General features: G+C 39.1%; 1 protein-coding gene and 1 long non-coding RNA gene across 2 annotated transcripts in view; both read left to right on the top strand.

Moving 5' to 3' along the window:
• The window catches only part of LOC134797084 (ATP-binding cassette sub-family G member 4), a 51,991-nt gene extending 38,855 nt beyond the window's left edge, over positions 1-13,136 (top strand). Inside the window, exons 3-9 of the mRNA XM_063769312.1 lie at positions 5,954-6,259; positions 7,311-7,885; positions 9,398-9,559; positions 10,813-11,211; positions 11,545-11,645; positions 12,008-12,215; positions 12,702-13,136. Of these exons, the coding sequence (XP_063625382.1) occupies positions 5,954-6,259; positions 7,311-7,885; positions 9,398-9,559; positions 10,813-11,211; positions 11,545-11,645; positions 12,008-12,215; positions 12,702-12,994 (2,044 nt within the window). The 3' untranslated portion in view covers positions 12,995-13,136. The remainder of the gene's footprint in view (positions 1-5,953; positions 6,260-7,310; positions 7,886-9,397; positions 9,560-10,812; positions 11,212-11,544; positions 11,646-12,007; positions 12,216-12,701) is intronic.
• A 2,889-nt stretch (positions 13,137-16,025) lies between these two features.
• LOC134798031 (uncharacterized) lies at positions 16,026-17,025 on the top strand. Its single transcript, XR_010145148.1, has 2 exons — positions 16,026-16,167; positions 16,293-17,025. It is a non-coding gene; the product is annotated as an uncharacterized LOC134798031 (long non-coding RNA).
• Positions 17,026-17,692: the final 667 nt, after the last annotated feature.

The raw sequence follows: 17,692 nt of genomic DNA, 5'->3' as shown, positions 1-17,692 counted from the left end.
ACTTGGCAGAAAACCAAGCGTCTGAAACTCTGATCACATGTTGAAAAAAAAAAAAAATTAAAAAGTTAGTTGGCGGGAATTGGTTATGTATTATGTTCTTTCGCTTTACGACAATTTCGTGGTGTAAATTGCCGTGAAAAATATAATTATTTTCCTCGCAATCGAAGTGAAAAGCAGAGTGTACAACAAGGGCATAAATGTCCATTTCTACCCTCGTCTACTATTTTGGTCTTCGCTTCGCTCAGACCAAAAAATTGCCTCGGGTAAAAGTGGGTCACTTTATGCCCTTGTTGTACAATCTACTATTATGCAATCGTAAAGGGCGGCAATTGTTTTATAAAGCCCATCTAATAGGTCTTAATTCGTGCTGAACTATATAGAATAAACTCAGACCGACCCGTTCCATTAGCCATTACTTGATTAAAGTTATTACTAACCAAGTCAGGTTCAGCTGTTACGTTATAGCTCTAATAAGTAAACGTTTTATTATGTAAAAACAACCTAATAGATCTTGGATCTTCTATGTAAGTTATTTGTAAGCAGCTCACGTACTAACTTAAACTTATTCAAAGTTATCGAACTTACTGAAAGTTAAAGTGGGCATGTCTTTTGTCTAATTTTTGATTATTTTCTAAAATATACCCTAAGCTAGATAAAATATCGATAGAAAAAGAAATAAAGCCCCCAATCTTACCTATTACAGGCATTTTTCATAGAGATTATGTATGCTTCAAGCCAACGACCTATGAGCTTCTCGTTATATCACCCTAAGCTTTACAAGCCCTGAATTTCCAAGATAAAGAGCTTTAGACTATACGGGTAACCCAAATCGCTACTTAACTCTAGAATAGATAGAGTATTATAGGTCGACTTGCCCTCAACTGCCTTGATAATATAACATAATCTGTGCTTCACCAGTATTCCGCACTGTATTATAAATTATAATGCAATAAACCTATGAAATATAATTTTTCCCATAGCTTGGGTATGTATGGTGATGTTATTAAACTGTATGAAGATGACAGCTGTCGCCGTACTCAAGCTATGTGAAAAATACTATAATACTTGGAACTTATTTGTGTTACTGACTAATCGTGGACTGAACGAAAAGGGCGACTCACATTGTAGTACTTTATAAAGTATTGTGTATGTACGGTTAATGTATTTGATTTCTGTGCCACTTCGTAGTTCGTACCTACCTTGTCGCAGTGACAATAGTTAATATCAGATCCCTAGCGGCTTTCGTATTTACTGTTACCAGTGGGGAGACACTCCTGACTTCGGGCAAAATCGGCTCCGTTTGGCTCAGCATTGCTCCGAGCAATTATTAGGGTTGGCACCACTTGACGTCCTTTGGCGTGCACGACCACAGATAAGATAATCACTTGAATTTAGACAACCCTAAATAGCCGAAAGGGATAGTGCCATACATTAAAGGGATAGGATGATTCGACCCTGAATCGCTGTCAAACTTCGGTTTTGTGGGAAGTGTCCTTTTTGTACGGTAGTATCTTTATTCTGTGCTTCACTATGACAAAGTACAAAGTGGCACATAAAAGTGCCTTCAAAAGCCAGGAGCAGCAAGCGAAGTGTGCAAGGTTTTGTGGTTGATCGGATAAGTAGCTTAATTGTTAAGGGAGCTAAAGCGTTTGTAGATCATTTTGAACAAACCCAGCCCGGCTACTTCGGGTGACTCAATGTTTTATAATGAGGGATCTAGTCGCACGTAATCTACGATTAGGGGTAATCAGGGCGTGTGTGAGTACGCAAATGGAATTTAGGCAAACCGTATGCCAAGGTCGCATAATAAGCAATTTTGCTAGCGAAGTGTACGAAGTTTCAGCTCTCTAGTAGCCTGACATAGGCTTAAATGGTTTCTTGACATAACACTTAAAGTGCGAAGATAGTTTCTTTATATATTATGGCGTGCAAACTTGCATACGAGTATAACTATTGTAGTTACATTGCGGGCTATTGTGGTTACATCCCATACAGCCGACCGAACAAATACCGCAATGTAATGAAACTCGCACGCGAGTTCTCGCATCATCTAAAAGAGCCCTTACACAGGGTCAATCTCTTTGGAAAACTTAAAGCCTGTTTCTATAAAAATTAGGGAATTGGACTTGGGGAATAACAGTTGGATCGAAGCCGGGTTAGATAAAACTTTAATAATATTCAGTATAAACTATGAACCATTGAATGGATGGAGCCTCTTCGTCTGCCATCGTCTGGATTTCCGCCATGAATTATTTATCGAATGGCGTCGATCTGCATATTCCGTCACCTTCTAACTTAGGTTATGTAAGAGAGACTTCATGCCCACTTAGCATGTCTCTCGAGATGCCGGGAAACTCTATTATTGAATTAAAGGCCGGGAAAGGTTATTGCTCAAGGTTCATATACAGTAGTAAGATTTTATGGTAATTGTACGTAAGGGCTGGTGGAAAAGTAGTGACCTGCTTTCATCGCCTTGAGTGTATTTGTAAACACAAATATTCAAACAGTACCCTCAGTCAATCGCAAATTCAGACCACATATGTAGATACCACAAGTAGAGTGCTTACTTAATATCTATCGTAAACACAGAAAAACAAGTAAGTAAATCCTAATAAACATGACTCGGTGAGATCGTTTATTGCCCCCGTAAACCTTCATTAGGTATACATGTACCTTTTCGTATCGAAATCGTCACAAACAAACCTGTAACGCAACAGTGTTGTGACGTATAAATACTTTGTCGTGATCTAATAATTGTAAGCCCTTCAAACCTGACAAGAATGATGAACGTACGCGACAAATATGCCCGTACGTTTCTATACATTACAGTGTTGGGGTGACAAATAGACTAGATATGTACATTCAGGTGTGGGCTACGTCGTGGTTGAGTACGTTGGCGACTTGCCAGCTGTATTACAAAACCATCGATGGGATGGAGATTGGAGGCGAGTCAGCGTTTCGTCATGTGTATGTTGAAAAGCTCTATTATTATCTCCACGAGAAAACATACACAGAAGCAGTAAAAGCTTGACTGCCGGCCTAGCCAAGGTGACAATCGCTATCGCTACGTCAACGAAACGCTTTGTGTCTCTCTATCACTCTTCCATTAGTGTAACAGTGACAGTTGCGTATCGATCGCTACGGAGCGTAAGCGATTAGCATGTTGGCTACGCGGCCTTATTCGACTATCCAACGTACCTAAATGCCGAAAATTTTTAGGAATTCCCTTGGAATGAGTTTGTGTCTCCTGGGAACTCGAGATCATTGACTTGGGGAATCGAACCTTGACCCTAATAAGAATAGTTAAATACCGATTTAGTTTTGTAATAGCAAGGAAAGGTACTAATTAATTTGCGTTCCTACTCCTTGGGTTCAATATCAGAGCGTTTGGACACATATTATATAAAAAAAACAAAAAAAAATATACAACCGAAGTGATAACCTCCTCCTTTTGAGATTTGGAAGTGGCTTAATAAAATAGTTCTAAGGCAAATGTTTTTGTACCTACTTACACATGTTTGCTACTACACATGCTGCTGAGCACCCTGATTAACTCGTTCACATATAAATTAAAGAGAACAGGGGAAGAGACCCCACCCTGTAATACTCATCCAAATCTACGCCTGCCTACCCGATCGATCTGGCTGCTCTGCCAGTACTTGAAAAGATTAATAAATTTTTCATCACGCCCGTTTTCTCTCCGAGTTCCGCAAACGGTAGCTTTTTAGCCTCTAAATCATGTCTGTTATTGTTGCTAACTGCGATTTCACTATAGATTTTTCTATTTTCTGCTGTGACTCAATTTCAACCTTACCACCTGCGCTTATGGTTGGCTTTTCATTTGCTTCATTATCCTGTGTCACTCGCTCAGGTATTTCAACCGGTTCCGCTCAGTCTGACTAGAGGACTCGTGCGAGAAAGATAGGGACTGTTAGCCCCCCGCGTGTGATAAGTGATAAGGCCAATTCGAACGTGATTTTGATGTCAAAATGATCCCTTAATTATGTCATTTTGTCATCATTAATTCGCACGTGCATTTCGCTTGTACTTGTTCGTACATTATATTAGCGCGAGCGAGACGCTCGGGCAAATGATAACAATAATATTACGACATCATTCAGATATAAATTTGACATCAAAATGTAAGATGGAATAGGCCGCAAGGCCAACGTCTCTACTCTACGCACCGCCGCCATTCTGACGGCGCGGCCGGCTTAGCTCGCTCAGCTGTTATCAATGATAATTGCCGCTATCCAAAATACAGGCTCCTCTTCTTATGTTAACATTCGTCTGCCCGCTCAGTAAATACGCCCGTCAGTGGTCGCGGACGCACGGGCACGGATATACATGTACGTGTACGCGAGTGTACGGAAAACTTCCATGTGTTTTATCGAACTAATGAACCTCATAACCCTCGATGTACCCACGAGTTTGATTTCGCGACGGTTTAGTGTATCTTGTGCAAGCCACTCTGTACCTGAAAGTTGCAAAATAGAACTTGTCTCAAACAGGATTTTACGGGATTAACAAAAATAAAGTTTAGGTATTAAAATAATCAAAATAGTTATTTGGCGTGTAGTTTTTAAAGTGTGATCCAGAAATTCCAGAATTACGTGGAGCAAAATAACAGCAGTTTACATATTTCGTAATTCATTGACTTGATGACATTTTTCGTAAATGGAATAGAGGTATGAAAATAAAAAAAAAGATTATTCAAATTCTTGATCATGGAAAGTGTTTGATCATTAGGTATTTACTCTGTAAGTGAATACAGGCCCGCATGCCGCATATAGATAACTTCTGTGGAGTAAAATCGCGCCGCATTCGTGATCGTGTAAATTAAATACTTAGGTCGGCGTTTATTTATTTACTTCTACCACTTACAACAAAAAGTTTCTACACACCAGCACATCGATAATTTAATATACGTAAGTAACATGGAAAAAATCTAAAGAAATTGTAGATAAAACCGGGTCTCGTAAAGGCTAAAATATTATTCTTATGCGTGCATATTTAAACCATGTTTTACATACATATATAACTTCTAACAAGTCAATTCAATGACGGTATTTTATTTTTAGTAATTTCGAAATCTTATGACAAATTGATGAGATAAATGATTGCACTGTTTACCACGCGACACATAGGTATGTAACGGTTGTATAAAACCATCTTTATGTCAACTGAAATAAGGTACACAGTTGTTTATTTATAACTTTGAAAGAAGTGAAACAGGCCTCTCATGTGAGCTGTGTCAAGGGTACAATTAATAGCACGCGTGGATATTTCCATCACACACGCGTTACACTACTAGGTACTTACTACTGTAACATAAGGGATTTTAAAAAGCTCGCATGAACAAGAATATTTATTAATTTATTTTGTGGAGTAGTTGATGTGAGCCAAACGGTCCTAGAGTATCAAATACATATAAGATCTTCTGACTAGCGCCTTGCGTTGGGTGTAATAATGACGTACGTACTTAATAATGACGTCAGTCTGTATTAGATAAGTACACCGACATGATTGAAGTACTGCATGCATTCTTTTATTACCTACATTATGCTATAAGGAAAAGTTAGGTAAAAAGACGTACCTCAGGTAATATCATCATTTGAAGATGATAACATTTAGATGAAGTGTAGTCTAAGAAAAAAGATCGTGAGTCCGAGTCAGTCCGAGTTTGTTAGCTGAACTATGTAGATCGCTATACAACGCCCATAATTATGTGAATTGTTTGACTTTTGATAACCAGAAGTTACCGTATAATGGACGGGGCCGTACACCGAAATCTACTTTTATCTGTTTTTGTTAGGGTTAACACCTCTTCTACAATTAATGACTTTTTACCTTAGGTAAATGTATTTTTATGGTAAATAATTAAATATATTATTTACTTCTTCAATTGATTGTTTTACGAACCGCTATTCATCAAAATAATTCTCCATTCCAGAGGCTCACAAATCAACCTATGCAATGGAGGCGCTGGCACGGCCGCCATGACGGGCCTCGTCCGCAAGATTCCCAACGGTTACGATCAGAAGAAGCCAATGGCGTCCCTCACACATCTGCCCAAACGGCCCCCCGTCGACATCGAGTTCTCTGACCTTTCCTACTCGGTCAGCGAGGGTCGGAAGCGGGGCTACAAGGCTCTGCTCAAGTGCATCAATGGGACCTTCAGGTCTGGAGAGCTGACAGCGATCATGGGGCCATCTGGTGCGGGAAAGAGCACGCTTATGAACATTTTAGCGGGTTACAAGTAAGTAGCATCTAAATTTATCGTGTAAGTTCAAATTAGTCAAAGTGTTCGAATTGATTTTTATATACTTATAATTTTAATTATGAATTGATTTTGGTCAGTATATTGGTAGTCAAAACAAAACAAAAGTTTTCAATCAGTGCGTCCTACCCGTCATGACCTACGGAGCCGAGACATGGACACTCACGGTAGGGTTGGTCCACCAGTTCAAAGTCGCTCAGCGAGCTATGGAGAGAGCTATGCTCGGGGTTTCTCTGAAGGACAGGATTCGTAACGAATACATCCGACAGAGAACCAAAGTTACCGACATAGCTCAAAGAATTAGCAAGCTGAAGTGGCAGTGGGCAGGCCATATCTCAAGAAGAACCGACAACCGCTGGGGTAAACGTGTTCTTGAGTGGAGACCGCGACTCGGCAAACGTAGTGTAGGACGCCCTCCGACCAGGTGGGATGACGATCTGCGAAAGACTGCTGGCAGATGCTGGATGCGGCAAGCTGAAGACAGGGCGCTTTGGCGCTCTTTAGGGGAGGGCTATGTCCAGCAGTGGACTAATATAGCCTGATGATGATGATGATGATGATTGGTAGTCAAATTATGATTACTGCTTAAAATCAATGCATGTTATGTTCAACGTTTTGTATCAAAATGATTGACCTCTGCCTTGGCCTGTCAAACTGGGCGGAAACGGAAGACAATACAGCCCCGAGGCCAGTTGTATAGATTCGTCTTTTCCTTATCATCCGATTTCTACCAACGGTCAATGAAGTTTTATCTAAAAACAAAACATTATAAGTAATAATCTAAGAATAAAGGACGCCTAAAATATAGTGAATGTTTAAATATATGTAACAGACTTTGTATTATCATTTATCATCTGGTATAGTGCATCGATTAGTGAGAGTATTTTACCTTTGCTAGACAAAGTATTTATAAACCGGTTGTCCCAGCTAATGCGGCACGCTGTCCCAATTGGTCTTGGAATGTATCCAGCGCAATATAGAACATCTAAAACATGACTATTAAAATTAAATAATATTCATCCCATTTCAGAACTTCGAACGTCAGCGGATCAGTGCTCATCAATGGAAAGGAGCGAAACTTGAGGCGGTTTAGGAAGCTGTCTTGCTATATTATGCAGGATGACTGTCTCTTACCTCACCTGACGGTGAAAGAGGCCATGCATGTATCAGCGAATCTGAAGTTAGGGAAGGACATGTCTGTGCAAGCAAAGAAAATAGTGATCAACGAGATAATAGAAACGTTAGGGCTTGTAGATGCGAGTGATACACGGACGATTAATCTATCGGGCGGGCAGCGCAAGCGTCTATCCATAGCTTTAGAGTTAGTGAACAATCCCCCTGTGATGTTTTTCGACGAGCCGACCTCTGGGTTGGATAGCTCCTCGTGTTTCCAATGCATATCGCTGCTGAAGAGCCTGGCGCGGGGCGGTCGGACGATCATCTGCACGATCCACCAACCGTCGGCGCGTCTGTTCGAGATGTTCGACTTCCTCTTCACGCTGGCGGAGGGCCAGTGCATCTACCAGGGCAAGGTCAAGGACCTGGTGCCGTTCCTGTCGAACATGGGCCTCAACTGCCCGAGCTACCACAATCCCGCTGACTACGGTTAGTACTTAGATCATCATCATTAAACCGTTCACCATGAGCCTTTCTTACATAATTTTTCAAGTATAAGATACCATAAAATAGCTTGATAAAGGTAGTTGGTAGATAGTCGTGTAGTTTTAACAATCATAAAAAATTGATTGCTCTATTGTTTAGTATAAATTACTTATTGTTCATTTACAGCTGCTACTTGTACCTGTAACTATTATGTCATACATTTTTCATGTTATAAATACAATTTTATTATGATTTATATTTAGCCGAAATACTATGCACACTAAACGATGTCAAACTTGTTTTAACTTTACACTCGTTGCAAGCAAGATTAACAAGATCACTTTTAAACTAGCAAATAAACCAAAGGTTCTAATTATACTGAACTTTGTACTTTAATCGATAGCTACATATTAAATGAATGAGTCCATGCGAGCACACAGTCAGTCGGGCAAGGTCGAGACCTTGTCATCATTATAATGATATGTTAATAGATTTTCCTTCGCTGACAATGGTGTACTTTGGTGGATTTTCCTTAACACTTTAAAACAGGTTAAGGTGTCTTAGATCTTATTATACAATAATTCATAATTAACTAGAAGTCAGTCGTAAACGCTTAGTTGGTTTTTATGGACTCGTAAAGTGTACATTACATACTATCAGGAGCTCGTTACGCCAACTTGGCTAGTCTAACGACATAATAAAATGGACTAAGAATGTTACCCTGAGGAAAGTTACAGCCTAAAGCGTGCAGTTAGCACATTATGTTTAGAAATGATTATTATTTTCGTCGATATAATAATAATTTTATTATTTATCTATGTTCTTGACCTTTTAGTGGCTATGACTTTATATAAGCAACATGTTTCGTTCTTTATTTTAAATAAAATCTCCTTTTGGTGTAAATAACGAAATTATGGGTCATATAGTATTTATTGATGTTTTTTGTTTACACATTTCTATTATTTCTAATATACATACAAAATCATCACGATATATTTCGACCATGGTGATGCTCATGATAATGTATCATTTATGTATTAGTGTATGTGTTGTTGATGATACTGATGATAACATTTTAATGGAGAATTTGATACGTTATGGTCGGAATCCAAATAAGTAAAGAAAATGATAAATAAAACTTGTATTTCCTACGACCGGTCTGGCCTTAAGTGGGTAGTGACCCTGCCTGTGAAGCCGATGGTCCTGGGTTCGAATCCCAGTAAGGGCATTTATTTGTGTGATGACACAGATATTTGTTCCTGAGTCATGGTTGTTTTCTATGTAATTTAAGTATTTATATATTATTTATATCGTTGTATGAGTACCCACAACACAAGCTTTGAGCTTACTGTGGGACTTAGTCAATCTGTGTAAGAATGTCCTATAATATTTATAAAAAAATATATATATTTATATTATCAGAACTTAAAACCATCAGTACCGGTGTTCCCCAAGTTAACATGTTAGGACCGCTGCTTTTTGTTTCTCAACAATACCACTTATCAAACATTCCAGTGATGGAAGTAGCGACCGGCGAGCACGGCGACTGGGTGCACAAGCTGGTGATGGCGGTGAACAAGGGCAACTGCGGCCGCGTGCAGCCCTCCGCCGCGCCGCAGAACTCCAACTACAACAACCAGGCCAAGAACAATGTCAAGTCGCTGGAGGTGGTGATGGGTGAGTTCGAAAGCAGGAGAACTTTAACTTTGAATTATGTAAATGTTTACTTTTCGAAAAGTATTTCATGTTCAAAAACTCACGACGTATGAATTAAAACATGAACTTGTAAGTTTGGCTTCAAAAGAGTCAATGATCTTAATCTATTGCAGACTTTTTGGCTTAATAATAAGTAAATAAATATATGTACAGTCAACAGATGACCTTCACACGCCCTTAGTTTCTTAACAATAAAGCTATGTTAAGATAATTTCGAACACCTGGCTCGCTTAGCAACTTTTGCTGCTGACTGTACTAGTGTACACAAGTCGTTTTATTAGAGAAAAGACAAAGTTATCAGTAATTGGACAGTTATTCATCTCTACCCACTGCCAAGAAAAATAAAATATTCATTAACTAGATGCTCTAACAAAATATCGCTTCCAAAATTTGGGCTAATAATAAATAGTAAATATTTTGAGCAAGACGTGACAATGCTCGCTTAGTAATAAATACGCGTGTTACGAAGACACTGATTATTGACCGAAAAAATAGAACAAACACCAAAGGTCATCCAAGGGACTGGCCTTGGCATTTGAGACAGTGTTAGTATTGCCGGTACCAATATAGACTGACAACTTACGTAGTCTAGAAATAGGAAAAGGTTTAACAAGGAACGTTCTGTTAGAAATTGATATTATGTTTGAAAATTGAATTATTTATAAAACTTATAATGGTCTGCTTGCCTAGTCGGTAGGTGTCGGTAAGGACCTACGTACGAAGCAGGAGGTTCAAATCCTAGTAATTTTTGACGCGATTTTTTTTTCTATGGGGTAGGTCGTCCGAGTCGGCTGACCCTCCAAACAAAAGCCAAACATTTTTAGCGTCAAAAAAATATCTTCTAGGTAGGTACTTTTTCCTAATCAGAACACGATACCGAATATGCCCTTTAAACAGATCACTATTTTTGTTACATCCTGTAGGTATGGGCGCAGATGTTACTGGGTTATAATATTGTATAGTTTCCTATATAAATTTAACAAATTAATGTAAACTATACAAGTATAATTAGGTACCTATTACCTGATTGTGTTCTACACGCATAAAAGTGATTGCTAGAAATAATATTATCACTTCTGTCTAGAAAACTTTGTGCTCGGTTTCGGACGAAGCAGTAATGTTGCCTATTTTATGTATTTTTATAAATTGTTGTGACTTAAAAGCTTAATTCCAATTATTTTCTTAAATAATAGCTAACTGTTTTTTTGTTCCAGACAAGCCAACCTGCACAGTAATAGATATGTCAGGCCCAACTCCGAATCCAGAGAAGCAGAACGCCCCTCCGAACTCCACTAACTTAGCCCCCGTGACGTGCACAACCTCTCTCCTGGACTCCAGCGAGAGCTTCACCAAGAAACCTATCAAAACCGGCTTCCCGACTTCCGGCTTCAAGCAATTCTGGATCTTGTTGAAGAGGACCTTTAGAAGCATTCTTAGAGATCAAATGCTGACCCATTTAAGGCTATGTTCGCATACGGTTGTCGGGCTGCTGATCGGGTTCTTGTATTACGATATCGGGTCGGATGCGGCGAAGGTTATGAGCAACGCTGGATGCATATTCTTCACTGTTATGTTCACGATGTTTACGGCCATGATGCCTACAATCCTTACATGTGAGTTCACTTGTTTTTATACCAACTTCAAATTGTTTATCAAGACGCCCACGCCCATATCCTTTTCAAGAATTTAAAGTAAAAACTACTTGAGACTACAGGTGACCCTAGGGCTGGCTCGTTCTTAGGCCAATAAATAGGCATTCAACCAGGGAACGTAGCCAGCCTTATGGGCACCCTTCCGCAGGGTACTTGGGGGACTTTTCATAGATGGGGGTTTTATTTACGTTTCTTTAATTTATTAGATTTCATTTAGGTAATAGTTTATTAAACGTGTATATCGTAATTTAATATTATGCATTGTCGTTACTTATGTTTGTCTTTTTGTTTCAGTCCCAACGGAAATGAGTGTGTTTGTGAGAGAGCACTTAAATTACTGGTACTCTTTAAAAGCATTCTACTTCGCAAAAACGCTAGCGGACTTACCCTTCCAGGTAAATTGAAATCAAATTTTATATTATAACTGTGGATGAATTTAAAATCTTCCAATCAGGACTTTGAAGATCGTTCGTCGTCAAAAAATCGTCAACACTTTTTGAGCTTTGCTCTGACATGATACAAATAACTTAATTTATTTTGCCAAAGTCAATAAATATTTCCTCTTGTCTGTGTTAGATAAGGATCCTGACCGAAATGTAGTCATCTTTTTGCATTTATTTCGATAACGATTTTTTCTGCTCTAATCTTCACAACCCAAGTTAGAAACTACGATTTTGGACCACCACACACAAATCTAAGTTTAAATAACATTATTATATTAATATTATACTAAAATATGTTGTTTATGTTCTTACAGATAGTGTTTAGCGGCGTATACGTAATAATAGTATACTTCATGACGGGGCAGCCGATGCAGACGGACCGGGTGCTGATGTTTACCACCATCAACATCTTGACGGCGCTGGTGGCGCAGTCGCTGGGGCTGCTCATCGGTGCCGCCATGAAGATCGAGACCGGAGTCTATCTCGGCCCCGTCACCACCATCCCCGTCGTTTTGTTCTCAGGTAAACCTGCACTGTGATCCACATTCTTACTAAGCAGCACCATATTGGCCCCTACCTCTAACATTAAGAATCCAGCAAAAATCTATTTGTTTCAATTACTATAGTTAGCAGCAATGTTTTATGGCTTCTTTTATTTGCGCATTTACAAGGAATAATAAAACACAGTCATATACTTTCGGTGCTTAAAACTAGCAGTTTATTATTTATTATTTATCTCTTATTTTACTGTCGGAGGCCATGAACATACATTATACTAAAATAACCGTCGCGCACCAGTAACATGGTACTTTCCATTCCATTAAGGTATTTTTCTTCATGCTCTTACTATAGGCTATAGGTAATTTTCTGGAGAGGGACGAAGAACGACATAAAAGTATCATGCTAGCTAAATAATTTATTATCATGTTGTGTCTTGCTTAGTTAATTTCTGGTAACACTTGCGGAAAGTAGTGTCTTCAATAACAAAATATTTTGTTTTCTTTTCAGGGTTCTTCGTGAACTTCAAAGCCATCCCCAGCTATCTGCAGTGGATAACATACTTAAGCTACGTCAGGTACGGCTTCGAAGGGGCCATGCTCTCCGTGTACGGCTTCGGGAGAGAGAAGCTCCACTGCTCAGAGGTGTACTGCCACTTCAGGAAGCCAGACACCTTCCTCAAGGAGATGACGATGGACAAAGCCAACTTCTGGGTAGACGTAGGAGCGCTCGTAGCGTTTTTCGTATTCATCAGACTCGTTTCGTACTTAGTGCTAAGGTTCAAACTGAAGATGATGCAGTAGGCACAAATTTAGGCTTTTCTAAGGTACGATCACTTTTTCCATTAACAGATTTTGGAATCGCAAAGTGTACATTTTCATTAGGTTACGCTGTATTTAGACGCTTGGTCCATTATAGGCAACCTGCGGATGTACTGGTCGATTCACCAAAACTGACGTGAACTGATCGAAATGGGCAGTGGAAAATATATATGTATACGTGGGAATCTAACAAAGTGGTTTGATATTAGAAAACAAATGTCTTGATAGCATTCACGATAGGATTGGTGAATGTTGCTTGGTCGAGGTTGACCGAGCATATAATGGAAGCCTTAAACTTAACGTTTGAATGATTTGGGTAGTTCTTTGGTTACGAACGAATTGCGCAATTGCGGCCTATTTGACTTAATGCAATCATAATGTACAACTCGATGTGAGAACGGTTCCCAACTCAAATTATCAAACTTAATAATTAATAAGTTGACATCAATCGTATCGAAATAGGAAAACGTTATAATTAGAATGTATTTAATGAGAAGTTTAGCATAGTTATCTAGTTGTCGACTCAGCCTTTAAAAGTAATATTAAGGCACGCATGTTCCAATAGTTTTAAGTATGCGGAACTACCATGAGTTTGTATGAAACATGTAAAATAATTGAAAATAGAGTGGAAACTGTAAGTATCCCATATCTAATTTCTGCTCAAGTTGTCGTTCATGATGTCATAGTCTCACTCAAGCAGTTTAAATATGATATTTGGCTTTGATAATTTCGATGTGATAATTCTATATAAAAATAGAATAGACCTGAAAATCAAAGGGCTAGTGGCTAGTTTATAATACTAAAATATGGCCCTGTTCTTTAAAATGGTAACAAAGAAACTGCTACATAGGTATTACTAATTCTTGATATTCATGAAATCGAGCAGTGATTTCGACAATCATTCTTGATCGCGGGTTATCGACTGAGAATATTAATTGCGATTTGATTATAACTGTGCGTCATACAGCTCATGGTAAGTTTCAGATCGACTGTAGTTAGTTAGTTAGGTACAGTTAGAAGAAAAGTTAATGTTTCCGTCAACGTTTTACGATCGGTCGCTAAAAACAAGTAAATACTTAATCAATATATAACTCATTATTTACATTTTTCATATCGACATCTAAGAAAAAAGAGCATACCCACCGGGATTTGAACCCACGACCGCCGGATTCATAGGCAGGGTCACTACCGAAAAGACCAGTGCCCTGTTTATCAAAAGCTTGTAACTTGTAATACAAGTGGAAGTCCCTTTCTAACAAAAGCTGCCAAAAAGGGACTTCCACTTGTATTACAAGTTACAAGCTTTTGATAAACAGGGCACATATAGAGGCCCATTTCTCGAATGGGATTAGTCTAATATTATAAGTGGTTGCCATGCTAACCAATACGACTTGACAGTTCGTGGATAATATTAGTCTAATACCGTTCGAGAAATGGGCCCCGTTGTCAAAAATAATATGCTGGGATTATTCTTGAGAAATCAACAAATACATACCTTAAAGACGTGCACAGAGCAGCAGGCATATATACAACATACATAGCATATAATATAGCAATTTTTTTTACAGACTGACCAGCGATGGACTCTTAGTCTCATCGTCTGGAAAGTTATTCTACAGTTACTTACAGTTAGGTATTATCATTAAATAACTAACGGAGCATTCCATGAAATTGCCTCCCGTTGTCCCGTACAAACGCGAATTATCTGAAGATTTGCAGGTATAAGAGTTTCCTTTTCTATGACAAATGGTCAAAAAATTGCACAAGGAATAATAATCGCCTGCTTTAAATGCCGAAAAAATAGTCGCAGGACAGGAAATAAAATGCATCTGCACGGGACAGCCCGTGGAATGCTCGTAATATGTGATTGTTAGTGACCGAGCGTAAAAATTTTTTGATATTCGGCAGCAGCCGCCGGCTTGGCTTAGGTTAGGTTAGGATAACGTTCAGTAGATCGAAATATCTAGCTTAAACTTAGTTTGTTATCTAGGGGTTAAGTAAGGTTTTTTAGACCATCGGGCCCATGACTTAATCCTAAGTTCACAACGCAACCTTGCACCAAAGTTTTGTAAATTACTTATGTGTAGGTAGAGAAATTTGATCTAATCATCAAACATTCTGTCTACTCTGACCGGAATGTAGGTATGCATGTGATACGTACTCAATCATTGAATTCACGATTCGTTTTAAATATCTATGTATAATCATATTAATCATCTTGTATTGTTAAAGCTAGTTCCGGTGTCAGTTCGTTTGATATACGACGATTGCTGATGGACGAATGACAATTTCATTTTGTCATGTTATTAGTTATATTTTAGTTCAATTACCTACTTTATTAACACATTCATTGCCACCCAGCCAAACAAGCAATTTCGTCATATAAAAGCAGTGGTACCACGATCCCGACTATCCGGTCGTCCGGCCTGGGAACGAAATCATAAAATATCCGATAGTCGGGTTTTCGGCACTGAATGTGTTAAATTATTACCGTTTATATTTACCCTGTTGTAGGGTATATATATTTTTGTCACGCGAATTTAAAAGGTAGGTACTTATAAATGTATTATAGGTACATCGTTCATCTGATGATCTCAAGTGATTTCAACTTTACAATTGTGTTGACATGTGTACTTTAACTGATTCTGTATTCATACATGCGTTTATAAATCTCGTCAAAGACAACAAGCAATATAAATAAAAGTTATATTAAAGCTATAATTTATTTGTGTTATAATGAATGTATGTACCTAAATAAGTTAATCTTTGGGCTAAATTTACTATAGCCTAATCCGAAGGCCACGACATAACATTTCAAACGAAAACGAAAAGGCCATCATATAATATGCTATTAATATGTTATTTTTGAGGCCGAGGTATAAGGCATGTAATTGAGCTGTGAGTGTAACGGGAAACTCATACGTTTAATAATACGTTTTCACCCTGGTTTTCACCACACTAGGAGAGGTTCTGTGAAGTTATTAAATGTAATGAATATACGTGTAATGTACCTATTCATAAGTTGAGTTTAAAAATGCGTATGTAACCAGATCGGGCGAATACGTTGCTAGCGCGCCAGTAGCTTACCGTTCGCACGCTGCGTATTGCAAACCCAGTGGCGGATGTGCCCAGTAAGCCCGACCTAATGCGACCAGGTGGCGTAGCACGGTCGCGTTTTTATCCCTTGTCACCATGCCTGTCACGTTCTAACAAGTATGTAAGTGCGAAAGGGACGCGCATAGTGATAGACGATAAAAATGGAACCGTGCTGCGCCCACAGATATCAGGGGCGGCAGTCTATAAGATAGGTGTTGAGAAAGGGGTGGCTCTAGTACTTCCTACAGAGTACCGGCCTGGCCACGACATTGCGCGACTGGCTTCGGCTAAGGCGAAAAGCATAGGTGGGAACGAGAGGTCCGAACGCTGTGTCTCGCTCCAACCTATGGTTGTCGCCTTAGCTGAAGCCAGTCGCGCAATGTCGTGGCCAGGCCGTAAATCAGGGCCTAGAGCGGCCTAGACTACAAATCCGCCACTGTGCAAACCGCATGCGGGCAGTTTGCAATCTTTTCGCAAATGGTTCGCCACTGGCATGCTAGCATGCACCAGATCTGAACGAACCCTTTAAATGGTGCATTACCTAAGAGCTTCTTAATGACAATGTGTGCTGGGAAATTATTCGATATCGCGAAGCAAATTTTTTTTGAGGGAGCTTTTTATACCTACTTGTTTAATTTAACACACGGTAGGATACAACTACAATAACTAGATACGTACTCATTCATATGTCCGCTATTAAAATGGCCATATTAACAAGTGCCATTATAGTGGTCGTTCGAATAATCAATGCGACGTAATGATACGTAAGTTCTTGTTAATTTGGCCGTTTTGGTGATATACTAGATTAAACTAGATTTAAAGTACCTTTCCACAACGCTAACGGTTTTGGTAAATCTCTATGTCTATCCTTGTAACCAGTATTTATTAAATATTAAACGACTGTGATTTTTATTATATCGATATGGTTTCATTTTCATACGAGTAAATCGTCCGCTGAAGAGATTCCGAGTTTCAAAAAATGTATATGGAGTCCGATCCTATAATATCTTCTAGGAAAAGTCTTCTTCTTCTCCCTCGCGTTATCTCGGCATTTTGCCACGGTTCATGGGAGCCTGGTGTCCGCTTGACAACTAATCCCATGATTTGACGTAGGCACTAGTTTTTACGAAAGCGACTGCCATCTGACCTTCCAACCCAGAGGGGAAACTAGGCCTTATTGGGATTAGTCCGGTTTCCTCACGATGTTTTCCTTTACCGAAAAGCGACTGGTAAATATCAAATGATATTTCGTACATAAGTTCCGAAAAACTCATTGGTACGAGCCGGGGTTTGAACCCCCGACCTCCGGATTGCAAGTCGCACGCTCTTACCGCTAGGCCACCAGCGCTTCATCTTCTAGGAAAAGTACCAGCTTTAAAGGTGGTATTAAACAAAATATCTTTAAAGATACACATACATTTCCACATCAATGCGTTAAACATCAATAACATAATTTGGCAATGACAAAGTGTGGTGTGACGGTCTCTATGACATCGGTTAGACATCGGTTACACGCTAATTCTGGCGTCAGTTCAGTCCATCAGTCCATTCGAGTTTTGACTGATGCCAGAATGATGGAAAATG

Source organism: Cydia splendana, chromosome 1 (genome assembly GCF_910591565.1).
Source record: "Cydia splendana chromosome 1, ilCydSple1.2, whole genome shotgun sequence".
NCBI classification, from domain to species: domain Eukaryota; kingdom Metazoa; phylum Arthropoda; class Insecta; order Lepidoptera; family Tortricidae; genus Cydia; species Cydia splendana.
This window is presented reverse-complemented; position numbering and strand designations above follow the sequence as displayed.